Raw genomic sequence first — 17,253 nt, forward strand, 5'->3', positions numbered from 1 at the left:
CAGAAGATTATTTAGACATTACCATATAAAACAAACAGAACATCCACAGCACCTGAATCACAATTCAACAAACTCTCAAAAGATAATGTTTAAGACCCATCGCAAGTGTAGAATATCAGTACTGTGTTTACTATCATTATGTCATGTGTTTTAACAAGACAAGACATAAATAACATTTTCGGTACAAATCCGCAGTCTTTGTTATTGCTGGTCACAACTGTGATGAAATCCTCCCTGAGAGAAATTGAGCAGCTCCTAATTTGGCATCTCTGAACTCCAGCTTCTTGTATCATCTTACATATACACAGATACCCATCAAGCTACAACAGTATCAGATGCCTTATTTATTGTCCAAGCTCTAATCGCTTCCCAAAATTAATAGCTAAAATCGTCCTTGCTTTAAATGTGCAAGCAATCCCCTTCAAGGTTGACACCTTGTGCTCCCAGCCATCCTGCAAAGTTTGGATCACCACCTAGATCTCCAGAGGCAGGTCTGTGACTACAGCACAGAAAACAATCTGTTTATTTGACTATGCTTCTAAGAACCTTATGTTAGGTTTGTGCTCTATATAAATAAACCATGTCTCCACCTTATATCATCCAGAGTTTCTTATTACACAACTGTATACAATAGCAAAATTAAGAGAAATTCAGCCTTTCTGAAAGCACACACACACACACCAGTCGTCTTCATAAGACCGTTTCCAATATATCATGGGACCTGCAGGGTAGTGCATTTGCCTTCTCACTGACCTAATCGCATTACCAGTATGGACTGCGTGTCCTTTCTAACTATCAGACAAGACTGCATACAAAAAGACTGAGTGAATGTTCAGACACTAAAAGCAAAAGAAAAAAGAAAAATCCTTGAAAATGGGGGCAATGGCCTTGTTTAATGGATGTTGGTTGCCAGAACGTGTGCTGATAGAGCGTAAAGCTGATTAGAGGGCATCTAACTTCCAAAAACATTAGAGGCACAGAGTTAACCAATTCTAATGGATTGATTGTTTGTTCTTTTTTCCATGTACTTTAACTACCAACCTGGATAAATAGGCTCTAAAGCTAATCTATTCCTACCTAGATCAGTGGGGGAAGACAAAGAAGCATATTAGGACCCCAGCAGGAGTTTATCACTCTGACACACCGTCTAGAATTAGAAAAGAGCAGCCATTTGTTTATTAGTGAAACACGCCACAATAGGGAAATAAGAAAACTCGAGGACTCCTGAGAAGCACCTGAAAACGCTGGATTTTTCCTCAGTTCTCCGTTTTAACTCACACATGCCCACAGTGTCAAATGTTTCTACTTCAGTTATCATCAAATGTGCTTAATTCATAAAGGAAAAATTAATGTGGCTGCATTAAAGACTCATTCTCAGTTTTTTTTGTTTTTCCTTTTGGTTAATGTGCTTTGATCAGGTAACATCACTTTCTAATCTGCAAGTAGGGATCTAGACACCTTAAAAATGTTAACATTAAAAACCCATAAATGCTATAATACACACGTGTCACACACTTTGTGTAGACCTTCCACCTTCTTTGATGGTATGATAAGGCTTCCACAGTCTCTCCCATTTGAAGATGCACAGCCTAAACCAGCATCCAAATCATTTCTCCTCTTGAAGCAAATAATTTCAGTCAAACTCGGATTGTCAGTAAAATCTTAAACACTACCTGTCTTGTCTGTCAGCAGATAGACAAGCCGGCCCAGTTCCTCGGGGATGGTGCTGGTCCTCACAACAGTGCCGGGGATGTTTTCATCTTTCATTATCATCCAACCGTAGGCCGACTTTCCCATGTCCAAGTTTACACGCAAACTAAACAAAAAAAAAACGAAATTAAATAAAATGACTGTAACCCACCACCAGTAAAACAACAAAACTGTATTAAAGACCAAATAAAAAGAAAAAATGGCTACAAAAAAAAAAAAAAAAAGAAAAGAAAAGAGAAAGAAAAAGAAAAAAGGGGGAAAACAGATTAAGAGTTTTAAGAGTATCTTTGTCTCACCAGTCACAGTAAGGCTACATAAACTAAGAAATAAGAAAACACTGGCTAATTCTTTTTTCTTCTTAAATAACTTGTCCTTTTGTCCACTGTTCACTGGTTTTAGTAAACCTTAACTGAAATAAAAAGAATACTTTGAATTCAACAACTGAAGCAAAATAAATTCAACATAAAAAAAATCTATTTAACGTTGAACACAAAGATTTGATAGGAAATCTGTTTTGAATGTACTGTAAGATCAAGCTTCAAAATATTATTTTTTCTAAAATAATATTATTAAAAATAATATCATCATTATATCTATTTTGGTAAGAACATTTACACCTGCCAGTGTGGGAGGATCGACTTCTGAGGTTTGTATTTGAGACTGTACCTGATGGGGATGATGTAGGAGAAAAGCACAACAAATCGGAAGAGATTGCGGAACCAAGGACCCACAAACCCTTGCAGTGCAACCATCACCACAGAGAGAACCACCTGGGCCAGGAACAGGGCTTTGGTGAGACGGTTCAGCTCCAGGTCCAGCAGGCCAACCTTTGGGGAAAAGATAGACGTCAAAATGGGCCGATTACAACATAGCTGTCATGCTTCATCGATTAGAGAGTAATTTCTGTAAAATCTGATTAAGTGTGGCATTTGTTTTTAGCAATTTTTCTCTAATGTAGGACACTTTTTCAATTAACTTGAAATACAAAGCCAGATAAAACATCTTATTCCTTTTCTGGCAACTTAAAAAGAAAAGAAAAGGGTCTTTGCTACTTTCCCATCTGCTACCAAAACCTTACAATATGCGACACATGGGCAAAAACAAAGCCAATCAAACTCTCAGCTGCAGGATTTTAACATGCAAACTGTGTATACAGCATAAGTAAGTTTATTGGTGCTGCCACTTTGTGCTAAACTTCAAATTGCATTATTGACATGCTGAAGTATTGTCTTTCAGTGCAACAAATAGAAGGTCAAAAGGCCTCAAAAACAGAGAAAGTTCCCATATTGAGATGGCTCTCAAGAAAAACAGACAAAAAAGGGGGTCAGAATTGTCTTTTATTTTTCGAGTGTATCTCCCAGCCAATGAAGCATGTGGGAAAAAGATGTCAAATAAAGAAGCGCCCTTCCCCTTTCTGGCAGTGCTCGCAGCAAAGCCCTGTACACAGAGGGCTTTCATCTGACGCACCACGCTTACAAAAACAGCAGAACATAACATCTCTCCTCTCTCAAATAAAGGAACTGCTCTGAAAAGGAGGGGAGGGGGCAGGCATATATAAAAAGCAGCAAAATTCCTCCACTGCCTAAACCCCCACCAAAACCATTCCCCTGAGGACTGGGAGAGCTGGGAGACCAGTGTGACTGATTTATCAGTTGGTGTTAAACTCCCAGTAGCAGAGTGGGGAAAGGGGAAGGGGTCCGAGTGAGCGGGTGGGCATCTCCCCACCCCAGTGCCTCACTACATGGTTCATGGTTGAGCTATTGAGAAAAATAGCGGGTTTGGGTGGATTAAAATGAAGAAAAATTAAGACAGAGAGAACAGTGCACGCCTGAAAAGCAAAGGATCGCCTTCTGCTTGAACAATGGCTAGTCTAAATTTTCCAAGCCTTGCCGGGGATCAGATGAAGTCATTATTCATTCAGTCAAGGGGGGAAAAAGGACTCAATTACCTCAACCTAAAGATGCTATCAATGAATAAAAGTGCATATTTTACTCCATTCATCTCCAAGCCATTAAAACTGAAAGGAATGATTCGATCTGCCTGTGTGGCTTGTATTTTAGCATGTGTGTGAAATCTGATGACGGACTGCAGACGTGGGACATGAATATTCATGAAATTAAACCCAAAGAATATCAGAGCTTCAGTCTTAGTGAACGGTTAAAGCTTAGAAATCTGGCCAAGAAGAAAGTCAAGAAAAATAAAATTGATCTTTGAGAAATTAGTAAACAAGTTTAGGTTTCTATTTTTCCAGAGCAACTCGCCCTGAGAAACACACGAGGAGAGCTGAGTATTGGAACTTGGATATAAACTTCAAAGAATCCTTATTGAGAAGTGGCCTCTTGTCAAATGACAATGTTCTCCCTCTTTACTCAGGAGTTTGTAACTATACTGCAACAAAGGGTGAATCTACGCCTGACGTCCTGTCAGATTGATCAAGCGCGGGCATCGTCCTGGTCGGTGTCACAACAGATTATATGAGACCAAAACGTTCTTGTGACTTTAGCCGCACTGTATCGACTTTCTCCCCCAATCTCCAGTCTCCATATTGGCACTTCTGACATCATCTCCTTGAAATATTGAATTCCTCTCAGCTGTCGGGCTTACACAAAACACTGGCCGGCTGTTCGACCGGCCACATCAGCGTTCTAAATAAAAGACACTGGTGTCAAAATGGTGCTGCAGCAGGACGGGGTTATGTTATGCCACGGAGAGCTTTAGTAGGTGACAGCTGGAAGTGACAAAAAAAAAAAAAAAAAAAAAAAACCTCTGAGATCTTGTTTATTGCTGCCTCTATCAGATGACCTCTGTCTATCTAGCCAAAACATCTTCCAGGTAAAATCGTATATTTAGCATAAAATTATTCACTTCAATCCGGAGACAAAACGCTCAATGGGGATTCTATGAGATTAACTTGGTGTTGAAAATGTCATTTAAATCCTCAGTTAGTTAATTTCCCTTTTGGTTAATTAGCAAATGGTACTGACCTTTCGCGCTGACAGGCCCAACTTTATCTAGAAAGTCAAGGTTAAAAAACCACCTTGTCGTAGTGATTGATTAGTGATCAGAGGTGAGAGGGAACGAGATGGCATGAGGAGAATTTGGGATAGAAGATACTTTGTTTGAGGTGATTTATCCACTAGAGCTTTTAAACGTTTATGATGGAAACACCACAAGGGGACTCCATGTTTCTGAGTTATACCTTGCAAGCTGGTTTAAAACCTATAGAGGATATGCTTACAAGAACATTTTATTTTGTCCAAAATTCTGCTGACATCAGCAATGTGACTTTAAAAACAGCCAAAATAAATCATTATTTGATACAATACAGAAGCACTTAAAACAAAACTAGATCCAGTGTAAAAAATTATGATTGTTTCTTCTGCCGTTTGTCTTCATTTTAGTGAGGTAACTAAATCAAATGGGGGAAACAGGAGGATCTTAAGCAAATTTCAGACATTTTTAACAATTAAGCGTTAATTGTAACAGTTTAAATATTTATAATTATATTTCTAGTATACCACTTGACATTATTTGTATAGGAAACTAGAAAAAAAACCTTAGATTCAAAGCTACAAAAAACAAAAAAAAGCATTCACCTTGTTCTTGGCATAGGACGTGTTCAGTACGCTTCTGGTCTCTTTGCCTGTGTAGATCACCACCCCTATCACCGTGCCTGCCAAAGATAGAGACAAGGAAAGTAATGCTGCTCATTAACTGAACCTCACCCCCACCATCTCACACGCACACGGACACACAAACACGCACACAACACACACAAATATGCATGCACACACTCATCTTGGTCAAGTAAGACGAACTGCATGAGAGGAAACACAATAAGGCTGAGCTGAGGCAGTTTTGTCTCATTGCCACTCAAGCCAACAGACAGGAGTTTAATACGCTTAGACACTCGGGGCCTTCAGCCACCCTATGGAAGCTCATAAAAGCTGATCAATACGCTGCCATCTTTATTTGCTAATTCATTACAGTGGCCTTATTAAAAAGGATTAATGAGTCATTAATATTAAATGAGCCTAATGGCAGAGCAAAGACACTAATAAACCTAAATACAGGCTCTGAAATCCCCAAACTATAAAAATGGCAAGAAAGTTACAAATGGATAAAAAAAACAAAACAAGGAAAGTAAAGTGCAGGCACAACAGAGACCAGCAGCCACAGGATCAGAGGAGAAAGGTGATGAATTGCTCCTGTTGACTTCTAACTCCAGAAATATTGAGCGGTGTGACAAATGGTCTGTGTGGCTCAGCATGCAGAGGGGCTTCAATCTGAATATGCGAGCAACTAATTCTCCTGTCACAGCTGGACTGAGGCCCGTAACCGTGTGAATACACAGTGATCTGGGCCAGATCAAACGCCCTGAACGCTACTGTAGAGGAGAGAGGTGTCTGTCAGGAAGAGTCTTGTGAGGGACAATGACATTTCTAAGCAGAGATGATGTAACGAGTCTAAGTCAGGCTTTCTGTGCCACTGTGTGTGTTTGCTCTTCTGGTCAAGGTCAGGCCAGAGGGGAGAGCAACACCACAGATCAATGCTGTGGCCATCACTGGGAGCGTCACAAACACTCTCAACTGACACAACCATTTCTGCCAGAATGGCTTGGCTGAACTGAAGGAGGACCACCTCCATCGTGGGTTTTATTAAGCAAATATCTATTAAATCAAACCGATTGCTCAAGGTTTAAACCCATGAATTCTCTTTGCAAAACTTGAGCACTGCACTCAGGAAGTGTGAGCAACAAATTTAGAAAATGCATAAAATAAGAAAAATGAAATATGAGTCAGTGCATTTTTCTGAAAACATTTACACAGACATGCATTCACATCTTTAGGTTGATGTTTAGCAATAATAAAAAGTGTAAGAAGGTGAAATTAAACTGGAGGTTTTTAAAAAAAACATCCAGACAAGCAATATATTTGTGATTCACTTCAATTTAAAAAAATGAAAAGGCTACAATAGCTTTCATTTACTTACCAGATGCAACTACGGTGCTGGCCCAAAGAGTGTTTTCAATGCTGAGACTCTCATGGATCTGTGGGTCCGTGTCTTCCTGCAAATAAACAAATTGGCATAATTAGGACTTTAAATAACTTAACTGGTGGTTTGAAATGAAATTATATTTAGATACAAATTAAATTCTACATATTACTAGTACAAACTTAATATGCTTTTTGTTTCTTCCTTTTTGTGACACTTTGTTGTGTGTGAGAAAAAACAAAGCAAACAAGAATCCTAAGACATGGAAAACTTCAACCAAAGAAGCTTCGAGCTTCAAAGAAATACCTCGACGCAGTGAATTTATTTCTGCAATTAGCCACCTTCTAATTAGTATTTCTCAGTGTGGCCCTCAGGCAAACAAACACAAAAGTAGCACCACAGATGAATTTCACTCCAGTGACTTTAATAGTAAAAGACAATTTACTGCAGTTAAACATTTTATTCTCACCAAAAATAAAATAATGAAGACAAATTTTATTTCAACTTTTACAAACTGTAAAAAACATTAATCTGATTTCTAATAATTGAAATCTTTATTTTGTTTTGTGCAAGAGGCTCTAAGATCACCACTTTATTTTTTAATAACAATAATGATCTTAGCTTTATTACATAAAAGTGTGTACTATCTGATAACCATTATTTAATAAAATTGCAATGAAAAAACTACATTTCCCAATTGATTGATAGATTTGACAATAATTAAAAGGAAAAAGCTGAAAAGTTTGTTTGGACAGAACAGAAATGGTTAAGAGACCCCAGCTCAGACGGTGCATAGCTTGACCAGGATGGCTGAGCTCTGCTGTGCCATTAATTTTCTCAAGCACCCTGCACAGTTGTGCCGACTATAGCAATACAGTAGTCCTCTTACCTATACTTTCACTAGATTTGGCATGGCGATAGAGGCTCCTTTTAAAAAAAACAGTATAGAGTGTTCAAGTAGATGAGATTTTAGTGATAAATAAGCCCCTTGAGAGCCTCTTGTTTCACCCTCCCCGTTTCACCCTTCTCTCTTAAATAAAGACAAATGCTGAAAATGGCTTGAGTCAGGAGTGCAGAGTCAAGGCTCCAGTTTCGGCTCAAATTGCCTGCCCGATATGATAATTATGATACCTAAGCAACCACATCCTGTCAATCCACTCAAACATGGGAAGAGGTGCATGAAAAATAAATGGCAGTTTGCAGAATGCTTGACCGCTCTGACATTGGCATCACAGTACGGTGTTCATAACTGCAGAGGGTCTCAATGAAGACCACAGAAACAAAGCCACTATATCCGTCTCAGGAAAAAAAAAGAAAAAAGAAAGAAACTCTCATAAATAGGTAAGTTCATTTGCTGCGGATCTGTGGGAACCCATTTTTTTCCCATCCTGCTCAGACTAAAAGCACACGCTATGCAAAGGAAGGCCGTGGAGGATGAATGAGCGCAGGAAGTGCTCGCTCACTAAGCCTGGTGTGTGGCCAAGAGTGAAGACGGACCACAAAGCCCCCCTTTGTACTGGAGCTCTCCTCTCTGTGGGGGCTGCGCTAATCTGCTATTAATAAAAAAAAAAAAAAAAAAAAAAAAGGAAAAAAAAAAAATCACTGAGCAACAAGCAAGACAGGATGGATAGAGCTGGAGCTGCAAGAACCTGCCTGTGATGTAAGAGGCATGCCTGCTGGAGATAACAACAGGCCCAGATGGACACACAAGCCCCTATTGTTGTCACTTGTCAACACATTGCGGTGATACACATCTTCTATGTCAATCCACGTTCTATAGAAAAATCTGCATTTCTTTGAGATTTGTTTTACAGGTTATAAATATGTCAACGAGCTACTGTACCCTTGTGAAATTCCCCTCGAAACTGTGGATGTCCAGCTGAGGCTTCTGGGCGTAGACGTAGGCGCTGATAGAGAAGAGATCCTGAGACAAGAAGACACGACAGAGGTGCCATTTAATTAGTTTGAAAATGAGACACAGCCTCATTTAACTAGGTTATATGAGTGAGCAATTCTTCTGAAAACTACAAATGGAAAAGAGACCAGCTGTTTTCAAGGGAGAGTAAAAACTGTGTTAGCATTTCAGTATTTTACAGTCTGTTGCACTCAAACTAAACACCTTATTTGGAAGTGAAAATATGTTAGAAAAATATACTTTAAATTTGAAAATAAAAGCCTCACTAATTCCTATTAGAGCAGAATAATTGGATATTGCAGCAAATATTGTTTAAAATAACATATTGCTGGAACTTAAGTCTTAGTTAATATATATGTGATGTACTATAAAGCGTGTTGTGTAATAATAACTTTAGCACAGTTGCTCAAATAAATAAGACCGATCTTGCTACACGAGCAAAACCTTTAGTATGATCTTTTGTTTCTTTGGCAAGATTTAGTAAAACAAACAGAGAATCAACAGAGTCAATGAAGGGAGTACTAAGATAACAGCACTTCCATAAATGTAGGATCTGGCTTCTTAACAAAAGAAGGAAACAACCTCAGGAAGTCACAACAATCACCACTGAATCACGACCATTCAATCATCTGTTCTCTCAGTCACCCTGACAAATAAGACTGCAGCCTAAGGCCTGTCAAGCACCCAATAGCAGCCTTCCCCCCTCTTAGTGGAACAAAAATTGATTGTAAATATTAAATTATTCAGGCAGGAATGCAGCGCGTGGAGCCTCGGCAGCAGTTAGGCAGGCCTCAGCTGTGCTCAGATAGTGTTCTCCTATCGAGAACATGGGCAGAGCGGTTAAAGAGGAGCAGGGAAGATTATTTTACTGAACCCCCAATGGAGAGTTATGTTGCTCCAGCATTTTAGAGACAAAAGCACAGAGTTGGTGCAGCGATGATTTAGAGACAGCAAGTGTGGATGGTGATGGAGGAACAATACATGACCCTGATGAAAGTCATTAGTTTAAATATAGAAACAACAGCATAATTAGCAGATGTTTTACTGGAGTTGTGAACATATAAACTATTATACCTTCTCAGTGGGTGTAGACATGATGATAATTTAGTGCTTATATTATAAAAGTTTCTACGTAAGATGGGGGGACATACTTGATTAGTTAGGACCTCAACTATTCAGTCAGCAACCCTTCTTGTTGTGAAAGCGCATCAAACCAATTTACTTTAGCTCCTAATATTCTCTGGCAAATGAACAATCTTTTAATGAAGTATAAAAGCGAGGCGTGTTAACAACGCGAAAACTGGCTCAACTAAAGACAGCTTGTGCCATCTTCGGGTGCCTTGAAACCCAATACAGAAGCCGTGGCTCAATCATCAAATGACTTGCTGAAACTTTAATTATCTGATTGCATTAAGTGGCAACAAAAAAACAAAAACTCAAATCTGAAGTGTTGGGTATCATCTCCAGTTAAAGGAAGCTGCTGTCAGGTTCAGACTGTTCCTGCCGTCTGTCATCAGTGATTAGGTTTCCATCACAGCACAGACATTCGATGAGCAGCGCTGTTAGTGATAACTCAACACTCATTCACAGACAGTTTGTTACCAGAGATTCACTAACGTATCCATACCCCTACTGCTGGCAGTCGTTGTGTGCAGCCAACAGCAACTTTCAGTTTCCAGTCTGTTTCTCCATCCAGCTGATCTGTTCTGATAAAACACGAACCTGGAAAAACACAAAAGCTCTCAAAGACTGCACAGTTGTTGTGATTGCATACTTTGCATTGCTCTTTCACACTGAAAGTGGGGTACAGATACTTATTCATGTAGCCATGCTTACTGGTTTGTTGTGTTAATTGACTTTCCCATATAAGACAAATAGATTATAACTCACATTTAATCCAAAAAGCTTTTCTTCTGAAAATGACAATTTTTCTGTGGCATTTTGCATGTTTTAACACACATTATAATGTTATTACTTATTAGCAATAGACTTTTTTAACATTTGCATTTTTAGAAACCTGACAGTGACCAAAGTTTAAAAAGTATATCCTGTGGATTAAACAATTAAAGGCCAAAACCATGAGACTGCTTTGTTGAACCAAAAAACATGCTTGAAAAGCATGCTTCCACATTACCATGTGCTAAAGAACGTAAACATATTCGCAGCACATAGAAATTGTCTTAATCTAATAACTTGAGCATTAATACAGAACCTGTAGCACAACAGAAAGCCTCTGTGGTTGCTGTGAACACCGCAAAGCCTGATAAAAATTGAGCAGTGGTGACCTGTATTGATCTGAGGCAATATTACATATGAAACTGATGGATGAGAGCAACTATCTGACAGAGAGGGTAAAAGGGCAACTATAAACCATCCCTGGAGGGTTAAGTATCATGGAAAACATTAACACAAGTGGGATGATTCATGCTTTCCCTCTGCAGTAATGGCAGGTCAGCTTCTCACGTGACACCACTGGGATGTGAGGGTGTATATGAGTATGTGAAAGACAAAATATACGAGCCTGTGTGCGAAAGAGAAATATGTTATTTTATGTGGATGTGTGTGGGCGTGTGAGTTAGAGACAAAGACATCAACAACTTCCTGCCAAGCTTATTGACATATCAAAGATTGATGGAAATGATGCCACTCAGAAAAGAGCCAGGATCTGATGCAGTTCATTGATTAATTAGAATTTGCATCGTCAGTCACCCAAACAAATCATATGAATCACAGGGTGACTTGTCAAAGGACTAGAAGTGTAGGGAAAAGTCACATTTCTCACCTAAATACACTTGACTCAGCTGGCTGAACTGCCACAGAGAACACAAAAGTTCAACTGTAAGCATTCTTTGTGTTATTTTTTTGGAAAACATACCGTTACAGGTGTGTACAGGTAATGCTGATCTACTTGCGTCTCCAGCATATTTTGTCCTGCTTTACAATGGCTGATTAAAAAAATAAAAATAAAAAAATAAAACAGACCCGGAGTTCATCTGCTCACCAGTTTTTTCAGATGTCCTCAGGAAAATCATATCTGCAGGAATCCTTTGGTTCTAGGAAAAGAAGAAGAAGAAAGGAGGAAAATGTTAAAGGTGGTGTGTCATTGAGCACTATCCCCTCCAAATCGTCCTGAATAATTAAATATGGTCAATACCCTGACGTGAACTTCACTTTACGTGAATCTAATGCACAGCAATGAAAATTTTAAAATGGACTTAGTGTGCTTTTCACCATTTTACTTCACATATATCACTGTAACAGTGGTGTATAGGAAAGGACCCAAAAGCACAAGTTTCACCCTAAACACTCTGTTTTAGACAGTTTTTTTTTTATACTCTTGGCTGTGTTTGATGTCAGTGAGAGAGGATTTCCCTCAGACAGTTATTTCAGGTGCACAGCTCTGGGGTTTTGAGCACAGAAACCAACTCCTAGTAAACAAACCAATTTGTTTGGGAATAGCAGCCAATCAGATGAAAGTGGTCTAGAAAGACAGGGTGGCATTAAAGGAAGAGAAGGAAAAAAAATATTAAGAGTCCAAGAATAAAAATTTGGAGCTGGAATTGACCTAGAACCAAACATCACAAATTGATCATTTTTAATTAAATTTTTAGAATTGAGAATGTATATTAAGTTTCAAAAAAATAAAACACATTTCCCACCGTACTGTTTAAATCAAATCCATTAATCTGTTTTATAATATCTGCCTGTAAGCAAATATGCAAATGCTTATAAAATAAGCTCAAGCTAATGTTTTGAAGGATTTAGAACCTTTTTTGTGGTTGCTTTTACTTTTAAACAAACATCTTTTCATCGTATATGAAAATAAATTCCAAAAATGTCGGCTAAACTATCAAATTCCTATTTTATATATTTTAAATAGCTTAAAAAAATGAGTCAAATCAGCACCTATCAAGCAAATACACCTAACTGAATCCTTCCGTGCAGAGGCATCTAGAGGTAAAGACAGGAGAGATTTACCTTCTCCACGATGATCAGGTCTCCAACTTGTATGTCTGAACTTTTCACTTGAATTTTACCTAAGGAAAAGCACAGAAATTGTGAAAGACTCTAGACTTGTATTCTGAAATACCTTCAAACTAAATTATGTCATGAAATAAAATGCAGATATTGATTTTTGGCCCATGGAAATGATGCCGACTCTTAAAACCACAGCCCACTTTTTGCTATTGCTCTTTTTTCCCCCCTTCTCACCTTCTAATTGATTATCTCCAGCTTGATAACGTAATACCCTTTTGTTTTCATCTCTGGTCAGAGTCAGACAAAAACAATGACATAGAAGGTCACTCTCAATTAAACCACCCCAATATCCGCTGAGAACCTTCCTCTTTCACTGTGATTACATGCAAACATGTACATATGTACACGGTGGCTGTGAAGTGCTACAATCAACACAAGGCACAGATCTTAGGTGTTTATAAATTTGAAGGAAAAAAAAAAAGACTCAATGCAATTACAGTGAGAAGAATGACTTCTGTTGCAAGTGTAAAGCCATCTTTTAATTGCATGGAGCCTCAATCATTGGAATAAGAGTCTTCATAATGTCAGCAAACAGCTAGACGAATAAGGTGGAAGGTGAATAGGTCTCTTTCAGTTGTCTCACTAACCTCTCACTGTCAGTTTGCTGTAGAGTTGAGAGTTCATCTCTTTGTCTCGCTGATAACGTCTCACTTCGTCCACAGCCTCCCGCACCATTGTGACAGCTAGCACAAAACCCTGATCGACAAAGGAGTGCTTTAAAAACGGAGTTTTATCAATAATAAAATCCATTCATTTAAACTACACTGGCATTTGCTTAACATTAACAAATTGGAGCAGGTTCTCACTTAAAACTGTTGCAATAGTAAAAAGTGGAAAAATATGGGTTTATTCTCTTGCTGAATTCCAATAGTACGACTAATTTGGCTTCACTGTACATTTAATTTAGTTGCAAACAACTTGATAGATCAAAAATAAATACATAAAAACATTTACCAGAGGTGCCCAATATGTGTACAAGTATCCGATTTTCAGTGATGGCACAAACTGCGAGCAGGCCACCACTAGAAAATAAAGATTGAGGAAGAACTTGAACTGCTGGTAGAGAACCTGAGAGGGGACAGAAGACAAAGATTCAGCGAGGTGAGTGAACATGTCAGCAAGGTGAGTCAAAGATGACGACAGCTGCAGACAAGATAAAAGAGGATGCAGCAGCAGAAACAAACCAGACGGGATGGGTTACTGTACACGTTCCAAGAGGGAACAAGATACATGTTAATGCTGTTAACTTTACATTAACCTAATGGAAACTCTGACACTTTGAGAACGTCTGTTTCAAATGGCACGCAGGGTGCAGATTTCAAATGTAAGGGCAACTAGGTACGATGTCAGTGCCTAAAACTTTCAAGAATAATCCTGCACTGCGTGACCAAAGCTTCAAATGAAGGAGGAAAACAGGCGCATTGTGTTGATAAATCAACATGAGGTTGACTCAATCAGATACCATTTCAGGTGGAAATCACCAGAGACGCTCTTATATTACACATACCAAAGTAGCTCTTGTGAGCGGCTCAAGCTTCTTTGCTAATGTGCCATCTATCACCAGGGAGATCGCAGTATTCTAGTCATCTAAGGTCAAATTTTGAATAATGTTTGCAATAATGAGAGTCCAGTGTCTAGTCACAGATTATCAGAGACAATGGGATCAATGCACGACGCTCTACAGTTAATGAACCTCCTGACCTTTAGGGGAAAATGCATACTGCTAACTCAATTCGTGTGTATTTAATAATTCAAAGTGGAGGGAGAAAAACAGCCGTTTTGTTCACCGTCGACGAGAATATCTACGTCTCTAATAGACAGTTGACATTTAATGGCCTGGGCTGAAGGCAGCCCTCTTAATCAAGGAACCATTTGCTTTTTAATAAGTAACTCTGATGGATCTCTATTGTTCCCTACAGAGTAAACCCTTAACTTAATGACAGAATAGTTAACAATGAGATCCAGTGAAAGCTCCTGTGCATTACAGTCTGTTAATCAGTGAAAATAAATGACTGATTTCAACTGAAAGGATGAATTTGTACTGTAGACACTATAAAGACTGGGAGCATGGACTCGATAAAAGGAAAAACTGCTGCGTTAAGAGCAAAGATCAGGGCACGAAATGCGAATTCAGTTACCAAAGCAAGACAGTTCATTTGAAGCAGGCTACAGGTTGTGTGGGAGCTACTGCCACTCACCCCAGGCACAAAGGTGATGATGTTGTATTTCTGGTTTTTGATGGCATTTTTGGGGTACTTCTCTTCACACTTCTCAGGGCAGCCGAGCCAAACTGTCCTTGCCTTCAGCTCCTTCTTCCTCCGACATATATGAGCCAGACAGTCACAGCAGCTTACAAAAGAAGATGTCAATATGATTAAAAACAGACCAAAAAAAAAAAAAAAAAAGCAAAAATTACAACAACAAGACAGAACTGCCTTTATGGCTTTTTGGGGATATTTTTTTGTACCAGGGGAGTCAGAAAGTTCCACACTAGGTCACAAAATAAATTTAACAGATGATTAAAAGGAAACATCTTACATATATAAAACAGTTTATTTTTTCAGGTTTTTTCAAAATAAGAAAAAACATTTTTGAAAACCTAAAATTCAACTTAATATTTGTCACAGCAACCAGAGTCTAAAACGTATTTTCAGCCTTCTTACATTTCAGTAATCACTCTGTAACTGCGCGAGTTTGTTTTTAAATCATTATTGATGTCACAAATTCTCAAAATTTTCTCCGGACACATAGAGCTTAAAATAATAAAGATAAAAATATAACCAATAAACAGAAAATAAACTCTGTGGTAATACACGACTTTGAGGATCTCTGTCGAGTTTGCACAACACAGGATACAAATTTAAGCAATACATAGAAAAAGAGATTAAAGCAAATCTGTGATTTTGCCCTTCCTTGCTTACAATGCTTAAACAGTGCCAGCTCTAGCACTGTGCAGTAACGCCACTAATAGCTCCCTACTAATTATATCAGTACATGTGGTAATCCATTGGGCTTTTGTAACTGGAGGTGGGGGTTTCCAAAGTAAAGCCAGCTTCTTTGTGGCAACAGTGGTGCACACTGAGTGAATATGTCTATTCAAACATGTTCATTTAAATGAGGGGGTTGTGCAATGGGAGAGGATGGTATGGCTGCTGCTGATACATTGAGACAACACAACTGTCTTCCCTTAAAAATGAAACAAAAATTTACATTAGTAATACAAATGTGAGCGATAGAGAGACTCAACTAGCTCTATAAATATCAATAACTCACAATTCAACAGCAACTGTGTGTGTAAACATATATAAAAAAAAAAATACTATATATAAAAGAAAAACAATTCTTATCCAAACTGCAAACACGAACCAAACAGCAGGCCATCTTATTCTCTTCATTTATATTCTGCAATAAATAAAGAAGCAGAAAAAGACATTTTTACTTTTTCCTTAGATTCACCAGTTTTCTTGCATCTTTCACCAGTTTCCTGTTTTTCTGCAACTACAGTGACGCAACCGTGACGTCCACTTCAAATTGGTTTATTCATTCTCATTAACGTTCTCAGCTGTTAAACCATTAGTAGCCATGGAGCCTCACAGCTGTGTTCTGCTGCGTCCTACAGTACTGATGTGATTTATATTCCAGGTCTCATCAGTGTAAATTAGATCTTCAAGGCTTTTTTTTGACCCACTTGTATAAAGAGGTCCTTTGCTTTTAACGCTATGAATCATCTAAAAAGGTTAGCATCTCTCCTGGTGGGAAATCCCTTGCTAATTATGTTAAAAGTCAGACAAGTTCAGAGCTGGATAATCAATTTAAGCTTAAGAGTCAAACATGTTGCATATATATAACCAAACTACTGCATGAAATTGGTTGACACGCATTAGTTTTGTTAGTTTTACCCAAACAGCAACCTCTGAGGTTAAAAAGAAGGCAACATAAAAAAAGCTAAAAACTGCAGTTCTACCAGTGGCCACTTGGGGCTGATTCAAAAAGTGAATCAATTCCCATGATATACATGTTAAAATGTAAGTTTGCAATCTGGTACAATTGGTAATTTCCTCCATCATAACAACTCCACACTGAATCATTTTTGGATACTATCAAGGCTTAAAAATAGTGGAGCGTTGCTTCGACTGACACGCGTGCCTGTGCCTTACTTTTACTGAACTTCCATTTTTAATATTTTATTAGTTTGGTACTGAGCACTGAGAAGCCGATATTTATGTTTATGTGTTGCACCTCCACAGTTAACAAATGCCAACACAGCAGCAGATGTAACAACTTGACTTTTATATGCAGTTTGTAGTTTTACCCCTAGTCCATTTCTGCTTGTATGCACTAACATCATTACCACCATATTATCAAAACTCAATAACGACAGACGGGTTCAGATTGACATTTACTTTTCAAAAAGTAAGTGACTTTCCATCAACCTGGTAATGACTACAATGGGGGCTTATCTCCCATATCTGATATCAAACGCAAACAGTGGCATAGTGTGCGGGTAAATTTCAATGAGAGCAGCGTGATCTGAGCATGACCTAAACTGGCACCTGGGGGGAAAGAGGGGAGAGTGTCAGTGTATACCGTCATGC

General features: G+C 38.5%; 1 protein-coding gene across 6 annotated transcripts in view; it reads right to left on the reverse strand.

The window, feature by feature from the left end:
- atp9b (ATPase phospholipid transporting 9B) overlaps positions 1 to 17,253 on the reverse strand; it is a 59,201-nt gene that overhangs the window by 32,122 nt on the left and 9,826 nt on the right. For all 6 annotated transcript variants that reach the window (XM_085263552.1, XM_085263547.1, XM_085263548.1 and 3 more), the window contains 11 exons: positions 14,857 to 15,007; positions 13,613 to 13,726; positions 13,246 to 13,354; positions 12,599 to 12,657; positions 11,622 to 11,673; positions 10,248 to 10,342; positions 8,549 to 8,629; positions 6,703 to 6,778; positions 5,307 to 5,383; positions 2,377 to 2,537; positions 1,674 to 1,816 (listed from right to left, as the gene is read on the reverse strand). In XM_085263552.1, the coding sequence (XP_085119678.1) occupies positions 1,674 to 1,816; positions 2,377 to 2,537; positions 5,307 to 5,383; positions 6,703 to 6,778; positions 8,549 to 8,629; positions 10,248 to 10,342; positions 11,622 to 11,673; positions 12,599 to 12,657; positions 13,246 to 13,354; positions 13,613 to 13,726; positions 14,857 to 15,007 (1,118 nt within the window). The remainder of the gene's footprint in view (positions 1 to 1,673; positions 1,817 to 2,376; positions 2,538 to 5,306; positions 5,384 to 6,702; positions 6,779 to 8,548; positions 8,630 to 10,247; positions 10,343 to 11,621; positions 11,674 to 12,598; positions 12,658 to 13,245; positions 13,355 to 13,612; positions 13,727 to 14,856; positions 15,008 to 17,253) is intronic.

The sequence above is a fragment of the Mchenga conophoros genome, linkage group LG22, assembly GCF_057382185.1.
Source record: "Mchenga conophoros isolate Kocher_MC1m ecotype Shallow Benthic linkage group LG22, M_conophoros_male_GT1.1, whole genome shotgun sequence".
In the NCBI taxonomy this organism is placed as follows: Eukaryota; Metazoa; Chordata; class Actinopteri; order Cichliformes; family Cichlidae; genus Mchenga; species Mchenga conophoros.